This window comes from Aulonocara sp. 'chitande type north' Nkhata Bay, linkage group LG16 (genome assembly GCF_057382095.1).
Source record: "Aulonocara sp. 'chitande type north' Nkhata Bay isolate Kocher_YH1m ecotype deep benthic linkage group LG16, A_spYH_male_GT1.1, whole genome shotgun sequence".
Lineage (NCBI taxonomy): Eukaryota > Metazoa > Chordata > Actinopteri > Cichliformes > Cichlidae > Aulonocara > Aulonocara sp. 'chitande type north' Nkhata Bay.
Window position 1 is genome coordinate 35,848,160 of NC_141359.1, and position 26,839 is coordinate 35,874,998.

At 40.9% G+C, this 26,839-nt stretch overlaps 1 protein-coding gene across 1 annotated transcript in view; it reads left to right on the forward strand.

Annotated features, from left to right (window-relative positions):
- Nucleotides 1-1,262: 1,262 nt before the first annotated feature.
- tfpia (tissue factor pathway inhibitor a) overlaps nt 1,263-26,839 on the forward strand; it is a 53,114-nt gene continuing 27,537 nt past the window's right edge. The window contains exons 1-2 of the mRNA XM_086266672.1: nt 1,263-1,421; nt 22,970-23,173. Coding sequence (XP_086122798.1) covers nt 1,343-1,421; nt 22,970-23,173 — 283 coding nt within the window. The 5' untranslated portion in view covers nt 1,263-1,342. The remainder of the gene's footprint in view (nt 1,422-22,969; nt 23,174-26,839) is intronic.

The window sequence follows — 26,839 nt, forward strand, 5'->3', positions numbered from 1 at the left end:
ACATTAAACAAACTAATGTCTGCAGAAAAAATATTTTTAAACCTGAAAAGAATATTCCATAGCTTAAAAGAAATGTTTCCAGTTTACAGCAGATGAGATGTGGTGTGCAGCAGAGTTCGACTCTCCTTTTGGCCCGAGCCTTTCTGTGTGGGGTTTGTGTGTTCTCCCTGTGTTTGTGTGGGTTCTCTCTGAGGACTCCGGCTTCCTCCCACAGTCCAAAGACATGCTAGACACATGTCAACGTGTTAACTGGTGATTTTAAATTGGGCATAAGTGTGAATGGTTGCCTGTCTCTCTGCGTTAGTTGTACAGTACAGTGCTGTACTGTCTCCCTATAGTAGCTGGGATACGCTCCAGCCCCCCTGCAACCCTGATAAGGATAAGCTGAAGAGAATGGATGGATCCTAAAACAACATAGCATCTTAAGTGTTCACAGCACGGGGCAAACACCTTTAATCTCTGACAGATAAAGAACATCTCCACCAAAGTGTTCTATGTGACAGTCAAAGCACTGATTTTTTATTGTTGTTGACCCCCCCAACTGTGACTCAAATCCTCAGCCTTGGCAGCAGTGCAGCCACCTGCATTTAACAAAGTGTGCTTTGTACATAAATCCACTGGGGTATTTAATGCAGTGTAATGAATCCATCCAAGTTATGAACATTTGTGGGGAAAAGAGGCTTGCAGACTGTAATTTCAGGCTATATGAGCCAACTCAAAGCTCAATTACAGCTTGTGTCACCAGAAGAGGCCTGGAGGCGCTGGAAAAAGAAGTGTTTCAGAATCTTTTCAAAGGCTCAGGTACACATTTTCTGCATGAAGCAGACAGCTGAGGCTCTGTAATGCACTTCAGATGAAAATTTCTCATCACAGGGAGATGAATATGTGTCGCATCTTTGCAGCCCTTGAGGAGCTGCAAAGATGCAACCGGCTTGATGCAAGTTCATGATTCCCGAGCGTGTGTGTGAGAGATGGATTTTCTCCCGCTGTAAAGTTTCTGGCCAACCCTCTTATTACTCTTGTTATGATTACATTTATGTAACATTATTTACTTGAAAAACATGATAAGAGACATAATCAAATATTCCCATCTTCATACAATCCATTTCAATTCTTTGTAAGTGTTATGAGTCAGAGTTTATTCCCTTCTATCGATATATCCCAGGAAATTATTGGGAGTTTCAGTGACGTAGGCAGTGTCTACGGTCTCAGTGTTATCAAACGGAAGTACTCACCCTCCCATACACGTGCACAATCGTGAGCGCGCGCTACAGCACTTCAACTTGTTGAAGTTTCCCCCTGAACTTTACATTCCGCGCGGACCTGCCCCCCGTTCAGCAGCATGCCTCTCTCCAACAAGTGGTGGATTTTGTGCGCAGTTTTGCTCTCCTGCCTGGTCCGTTTTGGGTCTTGCAGAAAAGGTAAGACGAATAAGACAAAGTTTGTATGTGTATATGCATGCGGGTTCTTTTTTAAACTGGCTTTAGTTAGTTCGCAACTTGTTTTTGTTGCTATACGACCGTGCTTTAGGAGAAAGTTCTCCTCGCGAACCTCGTGCGTAAAATACGACTACGCTCAGGGTTTATACATATTCACTTTCTTATATTTATCACTTAAGTTTTATTCCTGTTGAAATACTGCATGGATGTGTTAGGCATTAATGCGTGTTATTGTGTACAGCAGTACAGTCCTGTCCTATATTCATATATTCGTAAAGATTGCAACAAAAAACATTTTAGAAATTACGCGTAAATGTTCAAATGTACTCAATAGAAACTATTGTCATTTTTTTTTATTTACTTTTTTGCTTAAGAAGTATTACGTGTAAAAATCCAGAAAATGTTGAGACGTGACCCCATACTTTAATCAATGTCTTTACTGAGGTCCTGGCAACAACGTTTGTTTTGTTGTGTGTGACCTTTTAAAGTCGAGATGTGGCGTCTGGAGAGGCCAAAGTCCAGAACAAATGCAGTTCTCATACTGGCCACGACCCACACCTGAACCGCTTGGCACCTCCTCTCGTTCTGTCACGTCGCAACAACAGCCTTGCGAGCTGTAATGAGACCGATGGGATTGGATGTCAGATACCCAACAAGCTGTGAAAGGTCTGAGTTGTGGCAGGTCTGGTCCAAAGTGGTGAAGAAAATGTAGCCTAATATTCTGCTTTCACTTCTCCTTTCCTGAAAGCAAATACCGGTTTGGGTGAACTGTAACATTCACTGTATATCTTTAATGTCAGTGTCTGCTTTCTTCCTATCTCTCAAAGACACACAGCTCCTTTTTGCATCATTTCCAAGCATGGAAGGGACATTTTAAAGCTATAGTTAGAATTTGTAAGCCAGACACTTTGTTATGTTGACAAACTTGATATTTCCCCTGATAAATACACGTGTACATTTAATATCCAAGCATTTTCCTGGCTTCTTGTAAGATTTACATTTTAGTGAAACCCATGGAACAGTTTGAAGATGAGGGACTGCCAGCAAAGTTGATAGACCTTAATTGCAAATAGACTACGATAAAATTTTTCTTTGTAAAGATTGAATAACAACAAACTTAAAAACTGCTCTTAATGGGTGGCAACTTTCTAGTCCTTTGTCCAGAGGTGATTCAAAGGACTAGAAAGTTGCCACTTAAAATGCACATACATGGAAGAATGCATTGTTCTATTCCGTAACCAGAAACTAAGTCCTATTCCTGCAATATAGTTTATTAACTTACACTCAATGTTGGTATTATAAAAAGCCCTGTACACTCTCAAGACTGTATTCATGAGATGTGCTGTAATCTGTGAAAAATACTTTGTTATTGAGGCTGATGAATATGTAGTGGGTCTGTAGCTCGACTACAAATAATTACAAAACAAACTGAGGAAGGAGAAAATTTTGACTGACTGGACTTTATTTAGTTGGAAATGTGTTAAAGCCCAGTAATTTATTTTGTCAGCCTTCAATTTTTTAGGTCTGTGGGATATAGAGTGGAACTCGGTTGCCACTCCCTGTGGGTTTGAATGAGAAATACAGTCATGTATCATCTGCATATAAATGGAAAACAACTTTAAATTACATTGCAGAGGGGCAGATTTAGACACGTTTTAAAACTCCAGAGTTGACAAAACACCAGAATCATAACCTCTGCAATGATATAATCAGAGCAAAACACCACTGATATGTTCCCGAGTGACCCAAAACATAATCTTTCCAATATAAGCTGCGAGAGAATACATTTCCCTCCAATGGTAATTGAGAAACTAATTTCACTTGTACAGAAGAATATTGTGGAAGCAAGACTTCTTATTTTTCAGATATACTTTTGACATTTTAGCGTTTACTGGACTGGATAGTAAAGAAAGTTTTCAGAAAAACGGGGAGAGAGTGTTTGGCATTGCCACAAAGGAAATGGTCTTGGGTTGGCTCAAACCAGTCACTCCAGTAGCTTTCAGCATATAGGTCACCTGCTTATCCAAGCGTCCTATATCAGTACCCATGACTTTTTTTTTTTTAAGCATCTAAGAGACATTATTTTCCCTAAACCATCATTTTCTATTTATTGATGATTAACATTGTAAACATACAGGTCTTTTTAACCTTAAGGCAAAAACTTTAAAAATACTAAATGTTTTCTTAAAGCCATACAGATATTGTTATAGCAAACACGACCAGGGGCATTTTTATTTTTTAGCCACCCAGTAGTATGAGAAAGAAAATCTTCAGTAAATACAGAGAGACAATTTGTGTCTATTGCCCTATAGTGGCCTTCAATGTTTTGCTCACAGAAGAACGTTAGCTTTTACTATTTGCATATCATTTAGGTGCTCTTGAGAGGTAATGCAATAAGGGATTCACTGAGCCAGTTTGGGACTAAACATCGGTATCATTGGAGCACAGTTCTGGTCGTATCACTAATCGTCTCATGAAGGCGTAAACACTGTCTCATTAATTTGTGGAGGAATTTAATTAGAAGCTCGCTAGCTGTTTGAAGTGGCCCTTTTATTAGAGAGCCTCAGGCCATAGAAAGAAAACACTGTAGCATGTGCCATCTTAATTAGCGTCTGCAGTAAGGAGCAGACTTGAGAAAACTACGAGCCTTAGAATGTCACTAAAAACATTTTACCACAAGATCATTTCACCTATAACTGGAAAGTCTTCTCTGCACTGACTATTATTAGCTACAGACTAATGTTTCATGCTGGCAGTTTCTTTAATAAGGAATGTTAGTTTTGTCTCGACATGAAGCTCACCAAAAAGTGGCTCCACTGCAACATAACCAGCAGCCTTTCCTCAGGGTCATATAAGCATTAAAATGCAAGAGGCACGAAATCTCTCTCAGTGACGTAATTCATTGTTCTGCCTCTGTTCTCCATTTGTGGATGTACCAACTCCTAGTTTTTCAAACTTTATACTTTCGAGAGAGAATTTTTTGTTCTGCTTTTTTATGCCTAACTTTTATGTAATTTCACTTTGCCATGCAGACTTCGTTATTTCTTCTTCATAACTGACCCTTGTGGTCTTCAATGTCCCCACATACCAAATGCGTAATGGAAAAAGTAAACAAACTTACAAATTTTCTGCATCCGAACTTGCCGTGTACTATATGTGCACACTGTATGTGTTGTATTTTTGCAGGAAATTTGGCCTCAAAAAACACACTGTGAAAAGAAAAAAGTGAAGTTGGCATCAAGACATGATTAGCTGGTCCTGTAAGAACGTGAGATTCTGGGTACATTCAGTTCTCATGAGAAAGCAGCAGCAGGAAGAATTTCATGGTTTGATCCATGTTGAAGCTGTATCACGACCACTTTTATACGTTTTCAGAATGTCAGTCAAGCAATTTGAGGTCTTGTTGGCAGATTTGGGAGCAGATCTTAGGAGGTAGAAAAATGATTTCAGAGAGCCAGTTGACCCGGAGCATGGTCTAGCTTTGTGTTTGAGGTAAAACATTATTGTTTTACTATTTCCAAATCACTGTATATTTAGTACTGGTGTGCGATTTGAGTTACGAATGTGCTTGATGCCAAATGTAGTGGTCTGATTGGTTAGATCTTTTTGTGCAGATCCAAAAAAATCAACCGTGTTTCTAAAAATTCTAAAATGCCGCAAATTCGTCCAGTGAAATTATGTGGTTGGTATGTGTGGCTGCATTAAGAAAGGTGAGTCTGAAAAATGTTTTTAATACACAAATTATTCACACAGGTTTTAGATGTTTTTACAGATGTAACTGAAGCCAAAAAGTGAAAATCCTAAAGGGAACATTTCTTGTAGACCTGCAGGTAGTGAAGAAAGGCATTGCAAACTTTTGTTAACTTGGAAATTGCTGCAAGGCATGAATATTTAATAACATAAATGGGACTTTAAGAACATCTAAATTGCCTCCTAAAAACATGGAACTGCATCACCAACAGAAAAAAAAAAAGATAGAGCTTAAAAGTTCAGATTTGGAAAGCTTAGCACTCTGAGGATGCACTGTAAAAACTTTATGGAAGGACATTTATATAGCACTTTTCCAGGCTTACTGATAACCTAAAGGCACATTCTATAATAGAGCCAAGTCTCCGTAAAGATGTGGGCACAACAGACTCTGATTTCCTGTGTCTGGGTCTTATTTCATCCATTTTATTTTCCTGTGATGTTTCCTGTAGGCTGGGCAGAGGAACAGCTTTAGGTCCAAGCTGACTTAGCTTAATTCTTATCCCTCTCTTTCTGGGTCGATCACACTGCCTGCAGGGATTTTTGGACTGCATCCTCTGCCTGGCTGGTCAGATGATAAAGAGGTCAGCGATGGGCTCAAAGTCTCTTAATCCAGTCTCTGAGGAAAATTTTCAGGTATCTAGTGCATTGACTGTATCTACGTTTTGTTGAGTTCGTAACTTTAGTGATACCTACACAACACTACAAAAGACACCCAGTACTGCTGTTTTAAAGCCTTTTCATCATTGAGAGGGAGTATTAGGCTCTTAAACTGAAAAACATTCACGATTGTACTCTGTCCTGACCTGACATGGATTTACTTTCTATAACACAATTTGAACGTCATGTAAAAGACCTTTGGATGGAGTTGAACTAGTCTAAAGACCTGAAACTTTCTCTTGAACATGCTTTGAGATATGACTGCAACCTGAGACTTCTTTCAGTTGCTCCTGTTAGGCATCACGGCGGCGGGTCATTTGCCTCCATCTCAGCTTATCCCGAGCATCCTCCTCTGTCACACCAACCCGTTACATGTCCTCCTTCACTACATCTGTTCAGTTCAAGTCAGTTTGATTGATATAGCGTCAAATACAAACAACAATCGCCTCAAGGTGGTTTTTACTATAAGGTAATAGTAGCCCTACAATACACAGAGTAACAATCATACAATCAGACAGCCCCCTATGAGCAAGAAGAGTTGGGAAGAGTTAATCTCTCCTTTAGTATTCTTAGCCCCTAGATTTAAAGTCCCCGCTCTCACTTCCATTGTCTTACTTTTCCCTCATTCTTGCTGCCTCTAAACATGCCTTCCTCTTTCTACTTCCTCTGGCTTTGCCCAACAACTTTAACCATCAAACTGATGGTCAACATCAGGAGGATGCATTCATCCAGATCATCAATTTTATGCAAAAGTTATGCACAACAATTTTACACCAAATGTCCTTTCTGATGGGAGCCTCTCCATTTATCCCATCTTGAGACCAGCAGTAGTGCATTGGTGTGTGACCCCCTGTGGCTGGGTTCTAAAAGACCTGCTACAAGGCTTGAAAATGAGCCAAAAGATTTAAATCAGCTACAACTTGAATTTCTTGAAGACAGGGTTGAGGCATGTTGTCTGCCATATTTCCATAACACATTAAATTGTTCCAGCACATCTGTTATTGTGGTAAAATATTTAAATAAATTTGCTTTTGTGGTGCTTTCTATAGGGCGTGTGGTTTAAATAATAATGGTCATTAGTGGAATAAGCTGTGTGAGTCATAATAACTGGAAGTTGTGCTGTAACAAGATAATTTCGAGCCCATTATTCGCAGCCCTTGAGTGTCTTTCCGGTTTTGTTACTTCAGCTTTCTGAGCGTTGCTGCCCTGTGCGACACCAAAAACATAAATATGTGACAATGTTCTGAAGTGGAAGCATATTTAATTAAATACGATTGTTTTATGTGGCCTACATTTTCAGCTTTCGCCCACCACAGTATCACTTTAAGTTAGACAGAGTGTTAAAATTCTGCTTGAGGTAATGCCTCTAGCTTTGCTGGTTGACTAATTAAAATGTGTGCCTCATCTTTTTCTGTGAATATACAGTGCATATCGCTAAGAAATATAGCATGTGTAATTGTAGCCTACACACCTGCTTGAGCGGGAACCATAAACTCATTGTGATACACAGTTACATAATTTAATTGGCTGGGAACAGCTTCTTATTTTATTTGACCTCATGAACTTTAGAAAGTCAGAAATTTCAGAGTTCAAAGGTCCTTGCTGATTCATCTGCTGCAGAATATAAAACACCTCAGCCTACATCAGAGCAGCAGGAACGCTAGTCGAGAGCCTATATAACACCCGCTTAATCTCTGAGCTTATTTTATATCTATGTGACAAACACCTTAATGAACACTTAAGGTTGGGTTACTTAGGCCTTGATCTATAAAAAATGAGGACACAATGAGACAACTCAGTCACTGAGGAAGATTTCATATATCCATGCAATTTATTATTTTTGAACAATCGTTTGAATTTTTGTATTGATGTACTTGTCTTGATTTCATCTGTGCAGGTGTTCCACACACTAACTCCTCTGACTGTAATGCTATGATATTTTACATTTGTACTTACTACTGGCTTGCTGAACATAAGGATTCCTCTCAGGTATGAGTATTTGGTCTTATTTGGAACAAGTTCTGGATGTTGTGGGGCAAAGATTTATTCGCAGCCTTGTACATTGTTCGCGCAGTTCTGAGGTCAACCAAATCTTTAAATTTGAGAATATTTAATTTGATAAAAAGTGGTTTTGATGGTTCTCTTGAAGTAGCTTTATTTAAACACCGAACTCCAATAAATTTTCCGTACACTAAGAGTAAGTAACAGTAACACAACATTTCCACTTTTGATTTATGATGTGCAAAATACAGATACTTGGAAACCCAGAAACATTCCAGTGCAAAGTTGTTCTGGGCATCAGATCTTTGTGCCGCTATTACCCTATTTTCAGATAAAAAGCTGACTGCAGTGCGTTTGGTGAATATACGTGTCCTTTGAGAGAAAATACCTGTCCACTCCAGTTTGACAGAGCTGGGGGGAGATGATAAATGTACTCTAAGGAGCATCCAGCGCAGGTTAATCGGTGAGTCCTGTGCACTGTCACCTGTAGAAGCTGGCAAACTACACTACCTTGGCTCTGTATTTAGAGGGAAGATGCTGTCTCTATAATCATTTCTCAACTCACCTGACAATATTTCGCTAGTGTGTTCTTTCACAGCTACAGAGGCATAGCCAGAACATCTGGAAATGCATGTACCAATTGCTCAATAGGAGGAAAAAGTGGCTCACCAAGGGATAGAAACATTACTTTCAGTGTACTAGCTTCCCATTATAGGCGTCAGTGAACACATGGATGTACGTTTTATTTAAAACTGTGTTGTTAAGTAATTTTAGGGCCACCCAGAAAAGGTTTGTAAAGAGACTCAAAGTCAGAAAGTCTTTTTTCCATTACTGAATATTCACTACCTGAAAAAAGGAATTCGTAATGTCTTTATGGTAAACAACAAGCAAAAATTTAGGTCTTAAATTGACTCTGAAGACTGGGATAATATTCTCAACCTGGGTCAGATTCCTTAAAAAAAGACCTGTTGCTATTCATAATTTTCAGTGACTGGCACAGAGACATGAAGGGAAAAATGTGTGCAAAAGTACAGATATTTATCTGGAACATGGACTTGGTTATACTAATAATTTTGTAGTTTTGGGATGTGAAAGACAAAAAAAGGATATTAATATTTTAATAATATATTAATAATAATTTTAAAAAAAGAGCGTCCTAATTAGCTAACCTTACTTAGGGTCGCTGTACTCAGTAGGTTGATGACGTGAATTTGAATCAAAACAAATCATTTCAGTCGAAATGATCAAAACTGACTGTCTGCTATTATTTGTGAACAGACAGAGTAGCAAGTTGTTACTGGCCTGGATTTAACAACCATCTGGCAAACCTGATAAAAATAACTGGAACACGTTGGAGAAAAAGCTTTGTTTTGTCCTCCTGGCTGACGCTCCTATAATGACGTGACGTAACATCACAGCTCCGAATTCCACTGGTGTCACTCTGATGAATAAAGACCATCTGTAGTTACGTAGGTTGTTAAAAGAGGCCCATTTGTGCCTTTTTTTTTTTTTTAACAAGACATGTTTAATTTCTGCCTTTTGTGTTGTTGATGGTGTTGTGTCATTCCAGGTACAAAACCAAACAAAGCTGGCCTTTTGTTCAAAGCTTTTCGTCCCTTTATCTGTCCCTGCACAGTGCGCTCTATCTTGAAGGAGTCTGCGGCTGACGGAGCTTCCTGCAAGCAGTAGCAACATTATTAACGTTGCTGTAGCTTGCAGGAAGCTTTAATCTCGCAAATGTTGAGTCATAATTGCCATTTTGCACAGGGGGTGAATGACACCGACATGGGAACTAATTAGGTCTGTAGCCTTATGCCTTCGTGAATGACTCACATTTGTTTGCTGAAAAAGATAGTGCTATCCTTTTTCCTTGACTCTGGAAAGTTTTTGTAGCCGAGCTCAACTGGCTGTCTGCAAGTGGATAAGGCTATGGTAGCATTTCCTGTTGGTGGAACTGACAATAAATGTAAGGTTTGTTTAAGGGGGAGTGTTTCAGGAAGTTATGCATCTCACAGGATGCTGAACTTGTGGGAGATAATGGAAGTGGAAATATGGCTTGAGATATGGGAATGGTGGTAAATAACTTGTGCTATTGCATTATGGTAAATGGCCTGTATTTATATAGCGCTTTACTAGTCCCTAAGGACCCCAAAGCGCTTTACATATCCAGTCATCCACCCATTCACACACAGGTGAGGGCAAGCCACATTGTAGCCACAGCCACCCTGGGGCGCACTGACAGAGGCAAGGCTGCCGGACACTGGCGCCACCGGGCCCTCTGACCACCATCAGTAGGCAATGGGTGAAGTGTCTTGCCCAAGGACACAACGACTGAGACTGTCCAAGCCGGGGCTCGAACCGGCAACCTTCCGATTACAAGGCGAACTCTTAACTCTTGAGCCATGATCGCTTGCATTATTTCGTTTTATATATAAATGCTGTATTTGTGTATGTTGGATTTATGTTGCTGGGGGAAAAAAGAAAAAAGAAGAAGAATCTCTTTTCTTAAGAAGGTGTGCTGACTTAACTGTGCTCTAGCATAGCAGCAAATATCAGCAGAGTGGACAAAAGGTTTGGGGAATAAAAGACAGAGGTGAACCAAGTCTGAACCTGTTGGAGGAGCATTCAAGCAGAATGTCTGATGAAAGGCCAATCACTTCTTCTGGTTTGTACCAGTTCAGACAAGGCACATATGGATGATGGGTTTCTTGTTTTTGACTGCTTGAGGTTGATAGTCACTGAAATTGAGCTTACGCCTCTTTCGCAGTCCCATGCTGCTCAGACTGATCTGATCTACTGAAACAACTCAAATGAAAGACCCGAATGAAATGTGAAAAACAACAGAGTGAGGTTGAGCTTATACCAACGTTTAAGGCAAACGAAGGCGTCAGCTGTCCGGGCTCCGGGCTGCAGTTGGGTCTGTTTTTGTTTACCTTCAGCCGTGCAACCTTTAACTTAAATATTGCACACATATCAACACGCAGAGCAGTGTCAGGTTCAGAGCAAGTCCGTCAAATGCAAGTCCATCACAAAAATGAAAACACAGCACACTCTGAACGAGTACACCGTCTTTAAATGCCACCTGCGATCTTGGCTTTGCCCCAGTGGTACTTTCAAATCAAGTGCAAAATCTTTACACAAAAACACAAGCAAACTGTAACAAATCTCGATACTGCTACTCGTTGATATTTCAAACATTGTTGAATGTATGAACTGGGAGAGTTAAAAACATGCAATAAAAGGCAATGTTTTATTATGAGAAATGTGGTATTTATAACTCCACACTGAGATTTGTGAATATGTGCTCAGATGAACAGCAGGATATTGGTATTTCTGGGCTTCTGAGCATATTGAAATATAACAAATAATAAATTATCAAGTTGTATCTGAACACACTGTTTCTTAAGCCTCCCACTGTGTCTTTCTGTCTGCCATTTCTCTAAAAAATGAGTTTTCCATTTTACGCATAGTGCAAAGTCAGACACAATCAGTTTTTCCTTTGTATTTGTAACACCTCTGACTTATTCCCTACAGCTTCTTTCTTTTCCATGCACTGTAATGTGAACAGATTGGTACTGCTCAATTTTGAGGAACAAAACATTGTTTATTTCTCTTGTTTGTGGTTTTGTTATTCGGTTTTAGTCATGGCAAAGCCATGACCGGGTCAGCCTGCTGGGCGCTCCGGACTGAAACATTTCATTGTCGTCTTGGTTGTTCCCACGATTGCATTATTTATTTATTTTTCCACCTGCAGTCTCACCATTGTTTTGAGTTTTGATTTTCTAGTTGATTTTGTGAGTAAATTATTTGCAAACAAAACTGAATTATTGTGGTTTAACAATGATGCAAATACATAAATAGTCATTTCAACTGATGAAAACTCCACTAGGTTTAGAAATCATTGAACAGTCACAGCTGACAAAGCATCATAGCCACAGATTAAACATGTAAAAGCGACTAGCATCACTGGCACTGCGCAGGGGTTCGAGGCAAAACAGCACCAGAAAATGTTCAGTGAGCTACATTTTCATTCAATTTGTGTCTTTGGTGGACTTTTTCATGTCTTGCATCATATTTATGGCGAATTCTTGCAGCTGTAATGATGTTTAGAGATAATAATACTTGAATAGGAAAAAAAATACTTTATACGTTAACTATGGTGACAACTATGAAAGTCCATTTCCACCACCAAAAGAAAAAAAAACAATTATCCATAACTCGAAATTTCGAGTTAGTGCTGCCAATCAGTTATCTATGTGAATGACATCATTTCCTTGTTACCCAGAAGTAGAAGTTACCCTCCGCTACAATTGCTACAGCTAACCAGTATTACAGCCAGTCATGAATGCACAAATTGCTGAGTATTTTCAGCATGGCTTCACAAATGACGAAATCCTTGTGTTATTAGCTGAATCGTTACTATCGTGGCGTTACTATCAGCAAATGTACTTTCAAAAGCGCCAAATTGTTGCCAACCCGGTTTTGAGTGCGCATTCCTCTGCGCCATATCCTTCCGGGTAACAAGAAAATGACGTCATTAGCGTAGATTACTGATTAGCAGAGCTAACTTGAAATTTCAAGTTACTTTTCTCAAAATTTTGAGTTAATAGGTCGAAATTTCGAGAAAGATAATGAGTTATGGATTGTGGTGTTTTTTTTTTGTTTGTTTTTTTGCTTTTTTCCTTAGTGGCGTAAACAGACTTCCATGCAAAACAGTACCGTGCTAAGTAGCTTGCAATGCTGTATAATCTCAAGGTGTGTTCACATAGAAACTGAAGTTAAATTGAATTCGCTGTAATGTTTGTATTGTGTTGCCCTTGAAAGTCATAAAGCTGATTCATTGGAGCCTAACTGTCACAGGGTGAGAGGCTAGTTACACCCTGGACAGGTCATCAGCCTGTCACAGGGCGAACACGGAGACATGCAACCATTGCTCACATTCACACTCATTGTAATTATAGAATAACCAGTTATCCTAACCTTATGCACTCAGTTCGCTGTATTCAACATATTTGAATAAAAAAAGAAATTCTGTCACAGTTTTTTCTGTGGAGCTTTAAAAAGACATCATGTCATTTGTTAACCTCCAGGTCATGACCAAACCACTTAGGTGCAAAGTTGGGTTCAGGTTGCATTTCAGCCACCTGCTAACCAAGCATGTGTTAATTTTGATTACTGTTAGAGAGACTTAACCAAACCCAAATCATGTAATGCAGCAGTCCCCAACCCCCGGGCCTCGGACCGGTACCGGTCAATGAGTCGTTTGGTACCGGGCCGCGAGAGTTGAGGCTCAGGTGTGAAATGTGTGGTTTTCAGGGTTTTTATTGGTTTTCAGCGTTATTTTGTTATCGTTTTTATCGTTAACTCTGTTTTCCTGGGTCTTTTCCCGTGTGTTATGAATAAATCTTCTTTTTTTTCAGTACCGGTACTAGTTTTATTTTGTTGGATTTTTCCGCAACACCTTAAAGGCCGGTCCGTGAAAATCTTGTCGGGAATAAACCGGTCCGTGGCGCAAAAAAGGTTGGGGACCGCTGATGTAATGGAATAATAGTGTTTCACAAAGGGGACAGTTTGGATAGATGTGAACCTAAACATACAGGTCAATGGAGACCAGCTGGCTGTGAAGAGATTAAAAAATAAATTAGTAAATGATCTCATTTTTCAAGCTTAAAATGTCTCTTTGTACTGGTTATATTTTATTTTCTATAAAACTGGTCTGCCCATGCTGCCATCCATCTTGCTAATCTTTTCAGTTGATAACATAATGGCGGTGACCATGAAACCGTGGATTGAAATGGTTGCTGCTGATGTGAACAAAGTGGAAATAAAACAAAAGTGAACTTTCAGTGCCATTCGGCTGCGTTACCCTCAGGTGTCAGTGCAGGAGCAGCAGGCATAATCCTTCATATGAGAGCATGCTTTCAAACTTAACTTTTAGTCTCACTTTGGCTCTCCAATCGGCAATAGAAGAAGGACTTCCTTTTCTCTCATCTGTTTGTCTGAATTATAACCTGCACTGTAGAAAAAGGCTGCTGTATTGATCTCCTAATCTAATGAGTGTATCTACTGTACAATCGGTTGAGGATGGCATTTGCACAGATGGGGAATGAGCCACTTTCTCTCTGACCCATTGATTCAGCTGCACCATCACAACCACATCAAAGCCAAAAACATTAATGACCGTAGTCCTTAGAATCCTTCAGGTTCTTTTCAGTGCTTCATTGTACCTGGAATATTGATGCATCTGGAAAAAAACAAAACAAAAACTTTTAGCTAAGTTACTTAAAACAGCCAGTATAGCAAACTGTGAACCTGCGTCATGATTGTGATGTGCAGGCCAGCATTGTTTTTCTTCAGTCATTTATACCTTCAGCAGCTATGGGTTGTCCTGTCTAAATTATGAGCTGTTTTTATCTTTCTTTAGAACAATAAATCCTCATATTAAAAAATGTAAATATTTCACTTGTACCAAATATGACATTTATGAAATTTTTACCTTCTTGAATGATGGATGTGAGCGTGATCAGGGCTTATAGCTATGAACCAACAAATCCTGTAGCGAAGCCTCTGTACCTCTTTTTCTCTTTAACCTATGTTAGAGTCATCTGATGTTGCCTCTGGTTCAGCTTTGATATTAGCAAAGACATCTGCATTTGGGGGCTCTTGATGCACTGACACTACCCTGTAAAATATGCCTGGCTTTCATTGTACGCACTCTGAGATAATCAGGTGTGTTTTTTTTTTGTTTTGTTTTTTTTTTTTTTGTGTTACCCTGAAATAAATAAATGAACTGATTTATTCAGATATATAGTTCTAATTGGTTAAAGACAGCAGTTACAAGTTTTAATCCAATCCGAATGTGTTATAGCAGCGTGCCTTGTAATGAAAGTTTTCCATTACTGGTCTCAACGCTGCCATTTCTGAGAATGATTTGGTTGTCATTGCCAGTGACGTGATGAATAATTGTGAGTCTTTTTGTAGCTGGGACTTCCTCACTATGGCAGATGGTGCTGTTGTATTTTCTCCCCCAGCGGCTTTTGCAACTTATGTCGAACTTATGCCTGCATCATTGTCTGCCATATGCTCCTTCTGGACTGAGAAGTCACAGTCTTCTCTCGAATTAAAGGGACCAGACTATAATTTTGCTCGTACCGATGTAAACTTAATTTCTTGCAGTGGCACACACAGGTGTGCAGATAACTGTCACTAACCTGCGGTTCAGCTAATCATACACATCCTATTAAAGTGGCATCCAGGAAACCTGGTTTGTCCGGTTGATTGGCTGAGGACCGGCTGAACCAGACTCTAATTGGCACTGAGTGGGATTTTTTTGGGGTCGGCAGTGTTTTGGCTTTGCAAATGTCACAGCACGGAATTGGAAGAATCACTGAAGCGAGAGGGATTTGTGGTTCCCACTATTGTTTTATTATCAAGACCAAGTGGGAAACAGGTAGAGGCTCAACTTAGATATTGCCAGGAATAGATAATGCCTTTGCAACGTGGAGTGATTTCCACCACTGAACTGAAATAGGAGAAAAAGTCTCTTCAGGTTTGCAAGATATATGAAAAAGAGTTAAAATCATAAAGAAAAGGCAGACAAAGTTTTTGGGTTTATCTCACCAGGCTCTCAGAGAAAGAGAAGAACAAGCTAACAAAGAAAAAGTGGCCCTGGGTTAAAAAAAACAACAAAAAAACAAGGTAAGTGGAGATAAGTGTTAAATCTGGCTTGGCATGGACAAATGAGTCCACAAAAGCTATCGAGTTGTGGAGCAACAATTATCTTGCTCATTTCATCTCTCCTCCCTCCCCACCTGCCACGCCATTACAGAGGTTCTGATTAAAAATGCATGGATCCCACAAGCCTTTTGGATAATTAAGCAGGTTTTCTTGCAGCCTAAAGCAAAGCTCTGTTGCAATCTTTTTTAGCAACACCAGATAAAACATACTATACACCGAGATAAACAGAGCTCTGCATGATAACTTTGGTGTAAGTTTGGCGGTTTTGTAAGTTTTAACTTGGGTATCTCCAGCAGCAGTCAAGCCACCAGTTGTGGCAGGGTTTTGTCTATTCTCTGTGAACTGAGCGATACAGGGACCCAACCCATGGCTGCCCAAACATGAACTGGTTCACTACTCACTCTGGCTTCAGGGTAGCCCCCGGTTTGTTTCCCGACCACACAACCTGAACTTTCAAAGCTTTTATTGTTTGTAGAAATGGCAACACATTTGCCCTGGAGGCATGAACGTGTCAGTGTTTCAGGGGGATTCCTTTGATCTGCTGGCGAAAATACTTTAAAAGGTGCTTGAGGCCATCTTTGATCTCTCAGCATGAAGAGCCATTGGAGGAACTTCCTCCTGCTTCCACGATTGATGCAGGAATCAGGTCATCTTTCTGTGGCAAAGACCCAGGTCTGTTGCTTTAATGAGCTGAATGTGGAATGATGTGCAGGATGATTTTTCCTGTGCAACCCTCCTTTTTTTTTTTTTTTTTTGCTGACCCACCCAGTATCCTGCCGTTTGTAGCCTCAACCACACTAAGCATTAATTGTGTACACTTGCTAAAGTGAGCTCTGCTCTGTTAATAGATTAACCGAAAACAATGGTTCAAACCTGTTTGTGAGAGTGTAATTCAAAATGACATCATCTGCAGAACCACCAAATCCACCAGTTTGAGTCTGCAAAAAAAGCAATGCGGGTGTGTGTCAACTAGATGTCCTTCCCTGATTTGTCCCTTTTTGCCAGAGCTGACAAAGACTGTTAAAGACCTCGTGTGTTGATGCCAAAGCATTCAGGGAGCAGAGATGTATCCTTCTGTGCTCTAAAAAGAGAACGAAACTCTCCTGAAACCAAGTTACAAAACAAATGCATGTTTGGAAGTGTGTATGTACGTGCGCACACACAGAGGCAGAAATGCATACGCAGTGAAGGTGGCCTTATTTGCTCTGAGGTCAGCTGTAAAATCTTGGGACACACTGTGACTCACTGACTCGCCCTCAGCCCTTTGTCCACTGGCCTCAGGGCAGGGCTCTGATAAACACACAGCATTTCTTAAGTCTCGGGCCTATCTACACTGGCACGCTGATGCATCCTTTTGATTTCTTCATAAATGTTTAAGCATATTGACCCAAGTGTTGCAATCCAATATCAGTTTTATTTATTGGAATTTGCACTTGTTAAATATTTACTGAGACGAGTTAGTAAAGAAATGAATTTTCCATAAGCAGCTTTTTCAAGCAATGTTCACCATTTTTTTCCTGTCTTAAATAAACTCACCAACTAAGTAATGATTATTTTATCTCATCAAGCCTTAAAGGAATGGACATAAAAAAAAAACCCTCCTTTAAACTCGTGGATCATGTCACTGATTGCAGATTGGGTCCTCGGGCAGTGAACAGAGACATGAGTGAATCTGTAGTTTGTCAGGCTTTCTATGAAGACTGTCAGGGATGTTTCCTAAATCATTACTTCCACAGTTTGATGTACTGTTTTGAGTGCATAAGTAAGTAAACACATGGAGTACTCTATGAATACCTGAACTGTGTGCACACAGTTGTCAAATAGCTGAGCGTGGATTAGTGCAGACGTCTTGCACTCGTGCGTGAAATAAGATAAAGAACTTAAAACATATAGACTGAGCACGATGTTGGCTACATAGGAATATGAAAGCCTCTTCAGCCAGTAGAAGGCGGACTCTTTATCAGCACGCGCCATGATGTCAGTGCTACTTAGCTTGGCACTAATAAAATCAGACATTGTGTTGTTTAGTATATGTGCCTGATAAGTGTTGTTTTCAGTGCACTGGAGGCATTTCATATTGTGTTGATACTGTGGTCATTTATTCAGCTTAGTGAGTAAATGTTCTCTTTCTGCTGTTTCTTTTCAAATCTCAACGCATGGGGAAATGTTAAAACCAGACTATTTCCCTTCCTGCAGCGAACATTCATACAGTTGATGCTATAGATGACAAATGCACTGGGAGCTGTCAAAACTGTGGCATTACTCTGCTCTTTATCTTTGTTTTCCATCTTTATTTGTCTCACTTTCCCAAGCTTGTCTTTTAGCACATCATGTTTAACTGTCATCCTGATGATGGTGCGTGCTCTTTCGTATTTTCTCTTCGACTCTTTCATGGGTTGCCTGTTTTTGTTTGCTGCTTTGTGGTAATTCAATCCTCTTTGCAAAGGGCCCTAGAAATGAAGACACGGGATAATCTTCTGTTACACCGAACAAGCTGGGACTGAGTTTCAATCAGACTCAACCTGCCCAGGGAATTACAGAGGTGCTCAGCACAGCGCACATGTTGAGCAACTCAGATCTTTATCCGTCCATATGTGTACGTACAAATCTTGGCCAAGCTGAACTTGTCAGCAGTATTCAGAAGAGTAGCCATCAATAGAAATCTGACGTGCCTGAAATCTGCTTCCTGATTCATTACGCTCCATATTTCATATTTCAAGAAGCATGCTAATAGGTCCAAGGATTTTTCTGATGCCTTTTGTGAACAATATTTACTTACCCTCTGTTCAACTCTGTAGAGGATTCCTGATGACAGATCCAGAGCTTTGGATGGATTTGTAGATTGCTCAGGGGTGTGTGTGTGTGTGTGTGTGTGTGTGTGAAAGTGTGTGTTTTTTTTATTGAATTTTACCCCGGCATACTTTAAAGATTTAATTTTAGTTTGCAAATTGCATCATGTAAAATACAGCTTATAGCTTTTTACATACATTTATAAATTTTTTGATCATAATATATAATTTTCCACCAAGAAAAACAGCTTGGGATTGACAAAAATAAAAACAATATTATTGCTGTTCATTCAGAATTATTTAATGTTGAATCTCTTTGGCATTTAGCTGCAGTTCTATGATGCTGCTCAAGAAAACCTGAGCTGGAATGAGGGTGACTAGAAGATTGCTCATGTCACGCCAACCACTCAAAAACTCTCAGCATTTCTTTCTTTAATGCCATCTATGTAATTAATTTCAGCCTTTTCTTCTTTGCGGCGCTCCTGATTGTACTTGATTGCACTGATGGGTTTTCCATTAAAAGGGTGCATAAAAAAATAAAGGAGGACTTCTTAATTGTAAAATACTGGAGGCAGTGGCAAATTTCATTTATGCTAGCCTACCATTGTTCAGAGGAAAAGCTACTGGGAATACCTGACATGACTCATTATCTGCATCCATAAAAGGAATGCTTTGGAAATGATCTTTATTCTAACTTTATTCTGAACCTATCAAGAAAAAAATCTGATCGTTGCAGGTCTGGTCATTTTTTCCAATTAAAAAAACAAAACAAAAAAAAAAAACAAAAAAAACAAAACAAAAACAAAACCAAAACATTAAATGAAAATGCAGGATTGGGCAGGGGTCAGGCTTCAAATCAAAGGAACCGCTGTTGGCTGGCATCTCATGTAAGGTTTAATTATTAGATTTATTTATAACAGTCACCTCAAGGTATAAGGTAAAGATGCTGCAATAATAGAGAGAAAACCCCAACAATCAGATGACCCACTCTGAGCAAGCACTTGTCAACAGTGGGAAGGAAGGCTCAGGGAGGGGTGGCCATCTGCTGCGATCAGTTTAGGGTGAGGGGAGGGAGATAGAAAAAAGACATGCTGTGGAAGAGAGCCAGAGATAAATAATTACTGATGAATAAATAGAAAATGGTGTATGAACACATAGAAAGGGAAATGAGGCACGTGAGGAAGAAACACTCATCATGGGAAGTCCCCAGCAGCCTAGGACAGTGTAATTACTTGAAGGTTCAGGGTCACCTGAAGCCGTAACTATTTGCTTTATCAAAAAGGAAAGCTTTAAGCCTGAAATTAAAAACAGAAGGTGTCTGTCTCCTGAATCCAAACAAATTCTTTAAAGGAAGTTTTGAGTCACCACATGGAAGTGGCTGGAATTTTTTGGTTTCCCTGCAGAGAAAATGTCTTCAGTTGTGTTTCTTTTACACTGCCTCCCAATGCTTCTGTCTGAATAATGAACATGAGTGATAGAAGAAAAGAGTCCTTATTGCTTTGGTCTGGCTTAGACAGGAGGAGCAGAAATCAATAGGAGGAACCTGTTTCCTTTCCGTCTCCTTGGAAAGTCAAATTCTGGCTTATTGACCATTCCTATTTGCAAGACACTGTGTAACACAAAGCCCAGTCTGCACCATGTCTGCACTTTTATTTTTAAAGAATTTTTTGTGCTGTAACCATGGTAGCCCGAGGCATTCGATCTCAAAGAAGAGAGCAAACAATTGTGACTTGCCATCTTTCTCTTTAAAGTTTGTTCAGTGTGTTTCAGCACTAAGGTGCGTCCACATAGGCTGTGTGGGGTACCAGACAGACTCACTTCACCTATGTCAATGTGAAATTCCTCCCTGTCTGCTACTGCTTATCAGCCTCGGCAAGAGGAGCATGAACAAAAATACCACAAGACTCTTCAGGGAAACTCTGCTGGCCTCACCACATGCATTAGTAGTAACACAGGTCGGCTGGAAAGAAGGAGATTGGGAATATCTGATTGGTATCCCCAATGGCTGGTTGCAAGCTAGAATTGGACAGGTAAAGGAGGAGGACAGGCTGAAAGGATGAGCTGCTGCCCTCATTACCTTTCCTGGCAGAGTGACTGTTTGTTGACTGCTGTGCTGATAGGAGAGGGGTTAGGGTAGGTCCCATTAGAGGACCTGTTTTGATGAAACTCTGTAGCTTTCAGAAAACAAACCTTGTTTTTTCATCCCAGCTGCAAAACTCTAAAGTGGGTGATTTTTAAAACATCAATATATATATTACTAGATACATTATATAGCCTTGAAATCTTGTTAATTCAGTTCTGTTCCTTGTGTATGCTGGTACGGTAATGCAGGAGTTAACAGTGTCACTTTACTGGAAGAAGGTTCCTGGTTTAAGCCCTCCAGCCAGGAGAGGCCTTTCTATAATTCCACTCTGATTCCCCCCCCCCCCCCCCCCCCCCATTTGCTTGTTAAGTTATCTGGTGAATTTGTAGTTGTCTGACTGTGTTCTTCCTGTGATGGACCGGTGATCTATCCTGCTTCTACCATGCCTCTTTGCCTGCAGCCCGCAGGAGATGGCCCTCAGTTTGATAAGCTGTAAAACAAATTGATCTGTCTTGTGCATTTTTGGTTGTTTTAACACTTGTCTTCACTTTACTTAGGATTTCCTTTTGTCTTATTTTAAGTAAGCCATTAATACAGTGGTTGCCTTAAGCATCTGAGTAAATGGAGGAAGACTGGGACTTTACCCCAGAAGCAGAGGCAGAAGTGAAAATGGCATAGGCACTGGAAATTTTGAGTGCTCACATGCAGCTCCAGCAGGAAATAGTTTTGGGTTGCATTGCATGTGTGAAAATGTCTCTAGAGAGCTCAGAACTTAACCAGTATTCTTGGAATTTTTGCCTCACAATGTGACTTGCTAATCAGATCTAGGACAAGTCCTGAGAGTGACAGTGAAAATAACAAAGAGTGACAAACGTGGCTATATTTACCTCAGACCTTCTCTGCAGAATAGGCAGCATAGGTGGAAATTGTCATGCATTCTTTAAGAATCAGAATCAGAATCAGAAAGGGGTTTATTGCCAAATGTTGAGCAGGTTTACAACATTAGGAAATTGCTGCGGTGCTTCAGTGCAAACATACTGTCATAAATAGCACTTAAATAGACATGAAAAAATAAAAGTAGGGATAAGAATTAAAAGTGCTACGTAGAAAGATATGTGCATGAGCTATACATGAGATATATACATGAGAATAAGAATTAAGAGTGCTACGTTGAAAGATATATACATGAGTGCAGGTGGTGGTCAGTGCCAATCATGGAATGATGCAGTGAACACAGCGTACAAAAACAAAACAAAAGTAACGCACTGAAGCACCAGGGCAACCATACGCGGCGCCATCTTGGTTGAAGACAGTTGAGCACCACCACTTAATGGGGATCCATAGCAAAAGCAATCAATTTTTGTGTCCGTGTGCATTTGTGTTATTATATTTTTTTCATTGTGCAGGATTGCGCGAGTATTGATTCACACTCCCAGGTTTCAAAAGTCACTCCTCTCTGTGCTCGTACGTGAAAAAAGCAGGGAAGGTAGGAAACACTGAGTGAGAGATTGCAACACATCGATTTATTTATTACATTAGCATGCGCAGAATCCATAAAGACATTTTTAAATGCTGTGGTTCAAGCTCTGTAAACCCCTTTTGGACAGATATCCAACAAACCAAAGAGATCTCAGTGGGTTTTGAAGTAACTGCACTGCTGCAGGCGAGCATAACAGAGACCTGACCTAAAAACAGCAGGGATGAGGACATAGAAAGCTATTTCCCAGCAGCACACAGAGACAGTGATTTAACATTCGCAACGGTGGTTAGTAGAGCTCAGAGGGTTTCGTGTCACCTTTTTTTTTCATGGATCTGACAAAGCCAGCTTTTATAAATATTAATGACATTAGAGAACGCTGTCTGTGCAAAGCTCCATTGTCCACTGATCTTAAAAGTTGTGACCTCAACCGCCTAGTGATCAAGAAAGTTCACCTCAACAGGCCCGGTTATTTAACACTCTAATGATCCGGTCTCGCAGTTTGTGCAATAAATAATTTGATGTGCTGCAGTCCAAGCCATCGCTGTGTGCAGCATGCTGGGAAATTTGTGCTGCCTTCACTCAATCTTTTCCTTCCAGCTGCCACCTACCTGGATCTGATCTGCTTTTATGTCGCAGGGGAGTTTTGCTGGTTGCTGGTGCTTCCTTATTTTCAGTGCAAGTCCAAAAAAGAAGTATGCCAAAAGTAGAAGTTTTCTTTTAAGTTATTGCATAAAAATAAAATATGTGAGTAGCTTTTCTGACTAAATATTTGCATATTTCTAATTATTTTGTCAGGTCACACGGCGTGCTGTTCTTGTGTCTAAAGTGTAAACGGCTGAAAGCTGACTGTCAGCCGTTTACACGAAAGTCTTTTAAAAATTATACTGCCATGCAACTTTACCTTATCTCAAAGCCTGAGGTTAGAGTTTGATGCTGTGACCTAATTTCTTTCCTCACAAAAAAAAAAAAAATCCATTTTACTGGATGCCAAAAGAAGCTGAGCACTAAAAGTTGTGTTCTTGTCCCACCACAGCACATGGAGTGCCAGCTGAACCCGTCATCTTCAGTGAGTTATGTGCCCTGAAGGACGAGCCGGGGCCGTGCAGGGCCATAAAGGACAGATACTTCTTCAATGTCAACTCCGGACGCTGTGAACTCTTCGAATATGGAGGCTGTGGGGGAAACCAGAACAATTTTGAGACTTTGGAAGAATGCGAGGAAACATGCCTCGTCTCGGGTGAGTCTAACTTTTTTGGCTGACTAAATGATTTTTTTTTGACGTTTTTTTGAAAACTCACTTGAGCAGTGAACACATCAATCAATCAAGGCTTTATTCACCACGTGCAGGTTGCCCTGCAGTGAAATGGGACCCCCACCCCTCCCCCGACCTTACACACACAACACAGACATCACATGGGGATACAGGTCGGAGATTGGTAGCGTTACAGAAAAACACTGAAATATACACTACAATGGGAAAGTACAAGAGGAAAAAAGAGACCTCTACTCATGCTGGGCTCCTGGGAGGACAGCATGAGAACAGGAAACAAAAAAAACTCCTCTGCACAAAAAAGCACATAAATGTCCACAGCACAACATTATGGAACACGTGACAAGCCACAGGGTTGGGTGGGGGGTGAGGAGTAATCTGAAGCAAACACAGCAGCCATCCTGCCCAGCGCTACCATTCCAGCACGGGCTCAGACCCGCCGTGTTCCCAGGAGGGAACAAGCATCGAAGGCGTTCGGAAAGGGAGGGGTGATGCGTGTGTGCATATCAGTGTATATGTATGTGTGTGCGTGTCCAGAGTTCAGCTGAGACAATGTCCTTCGCCCTGCTAGGCTAAGTAAACAGTCTTCCAGCCAACCTAGGTGGCCTTGCATGGAATTGGAAGGAACAGACTAGCCCATCGTTATCAGGGAGTTTTTGTTCGGCTCCAGCCTTGCGACCGCAGCTGGCACCGAAAGGGTATCCGCATGAAGTGATGGTGCTTTTTACTTTAGTGCGAACAGCTCATATAAATTTCAAAGCTGTTCTAACAGTCCAACACTGGTCTCTCAATCTCCCGTTGGAGAGCCGTGAGCTTCTCCATGATGTTATCAAACTTGCGCTCCGTGATGTTGTCATTCTTGTGCTCAAAGAGCCGATTCTGAGAACTCACGACCACAGTGAGCTGCTCCAAGATGTGATACAGTTTGCACTCAGAGGTCTTATTCTGAGTATTCATGGCAGCCGTGCGTTCTCCAAGATCTTCTCTGTGCTGCGCTCAATGAGCCCATTTTGAGAAACTCATACCTCGTCCCATCGTTTCAATCCCAGCGGGCAGCCTTGTGGGGGTTTGAACAGCCAGTTCCGCTTCCTTAATTCTTCGATAAGTCAGGGCCAAGCCAGCTCCGATCAGCAAGAACTCTGTTATGTCTGTGAAGGTTCTCAGTCATCCAGGTCATCGTAGTCAAAGGAGCTTGCAAAGAAAAGCGTCTGGACTAGAGCAGGGCGATATGACCAAAAATATTTATCACGATATACATTCGAAAATTTGCGATAACGATATAACTGACGATATAATTGACACGAGACAAAATACTTTACAACTCCTCAACTTTATTCGTGGAAAAAAACCCAACAATGTATTTTCACTTAAACAAGCAGCTGTTTTTTGCATTAAAGTTATATAAAATGTAACAGTGCAAATGCAAATTCCTCGCTGACAGTTTAACCAAAAGGCATTTCCAGTGGAAACTGGCCGACATGTCCTCAGCATAACCATGTATAACATCCACAAAACTTAAAAAGAGGTCATACACACACAATACGGTAACATTATGTTGAAGCACAGTACGTATCACTCCGCGAGGCTCCGCCTACATTAGCCGTAATGCTCCGACAATCCATCAAGCGGTGCGGCTTCGTAGCTTAGCAAAGTCGTACTGAAACATTTGACAGATTTTCGAGCGCCGTGCACATAAAATTGTTTCGAGGTCAGTAAACACAACCAGAGTTCATACATAAGGCGCACGGGATTATAAGGGGCTCTGTCGACTTTCAGGAAAATCAAAGGATTGATTTTAAGTGCGCCGTATTTTCCAAACAACACGGTAATAACGACGGCCCGCTAGCATGCGCTACCAAAAATAGTGCTTTGTTGTGTATCTGACGGACGAAAGCTAAACCAGTTCCACACCAGTGAAGCTGCAGCATTTTTACAAACCAGTTCAGGTTCATCTGTTTCATTCAACGATCTGCTTTCGCTCTTCTCGTTCTCCGAAAAATGCCATGTGCGCACAAAAACAAAGGCACTGTGCATGCGCATTTTACCCATATTCTATCGCCATATTTCATTTTCTTATCGTTGCCCAACATTACACCGGTATCACCAGATCTAGGAATTATTGCAAAATATTCTTCACAGGCGTCTGTTGGTCATGTTGTTTTGTTTTTACTGTGCAGAAATGCAGTTTACTCTCTGTCCCATTTGGGTGCACTTGTGTCTGGCCTCTGTCAGCTGTCAGCAGCAGTGATCCTGCCTGAGCTGTGCCATCCCAGCAGGTTTACAGACCTCTGCAGACTTGCTGCTTCACTCGGTGGCCTAACTGTGATTTCTGGACTCGATGCCGTTTGGGTCGAGCACGTTCTCGTTTGTTAACCGCTTCAGGTTAATGTTGTGGAATTCTGTGACACCAACGTGTTGAGTGTGATTTACACCCAATTTAAAACTTGATAATGTGCTGATTTAGTATTTGGACTCCACAAACTATATCACTTTCCACACTACCTACATAAACTGGCTGGCTTAGCTCCTGTATTCACATCTGTGTCGTGTTTTGCTGTTTGGCCTTCCCAGAAAGCTGGAGCATAATCGACTGTAGGTTCAGCATTGCTTAATAGCTTAATAACAAGCAGTTATTTCTCCCGATTCTCCTGAATCTGTCAAATAATTGCTTATTATTGTAGCGCACTATCACGCGCACTTCTTCTTCCCATACACCTCCATCACACCCTTCCTCCTCCCATCCTCTCCGGTTACAGAATCAGTGCTGGCTTTGTTTTTCTAATAATCACTTAGGCCTAAATCACAAAGGTGGGAGGTCACTACAACTTCCCCTGTGGGGTTGATTTAAGTGGCCCTTAGCCCGGCTACAGTAGCTAATCACAGGGATTTATAGAGTGCATCGCGGAGAGGCCGGACAAACCTAGGGAAATTTGGTGGCACCCTGCTGCAGGTGTTACAAGCCTCTTTTCTTCATGCCGTCTTTCCTCCCCCTCCCCTTCTATTCCAGCTGCTGATGGTAGGCAGCTGCTTGTTCTTCACTTACTGGGGCTCTGTTGGTGGAACATAATGCTGGCAGCACCCTCCTCCTCATCCTGTTGCTGGTCATTCCCGTGTCCGGAAAGTCCTCCACATAAAGCTTTCATAATTACATCGATCTTGAGGGGGCCTTTTACGACCTGCTGACGCATTCAATCACATTTCGGCAAGGCCCTTGTTAAGGGCGGCTTTTTCCCCTTCTTTTTAAAGCATATTCCAAGTTCACGTCCAACCGTTTGTACTTCTCATGTTTCTGATAATTGGGATTTTTCACATGGGCCTGAAGGAGAAGGATAAAAATTAGAGGATGAGCCCTGTGGATGGACGGGGAGCAGGGTCGTTGCTTAGCTGAGAGGAAGGCTGTCAAAAAAACAAAACTGCAGAGGCGTGTAATACAAGATCCAGATGTTGAAACCCTCCAGCAAACAGCCCGCCCCACCGTGTTCATGTCTCCTGTACATAATCGTAAGTCTCGATTACATTGCACTGACAGCATCTCAGCACTCTTTGGTATCACTTGTTTTCTCAACATCATCTGTGGAGCTGCTCTGTTTTGCTTCCAGGTTTAACTACAGGAAGTGTTTTTAGGCTCCAATG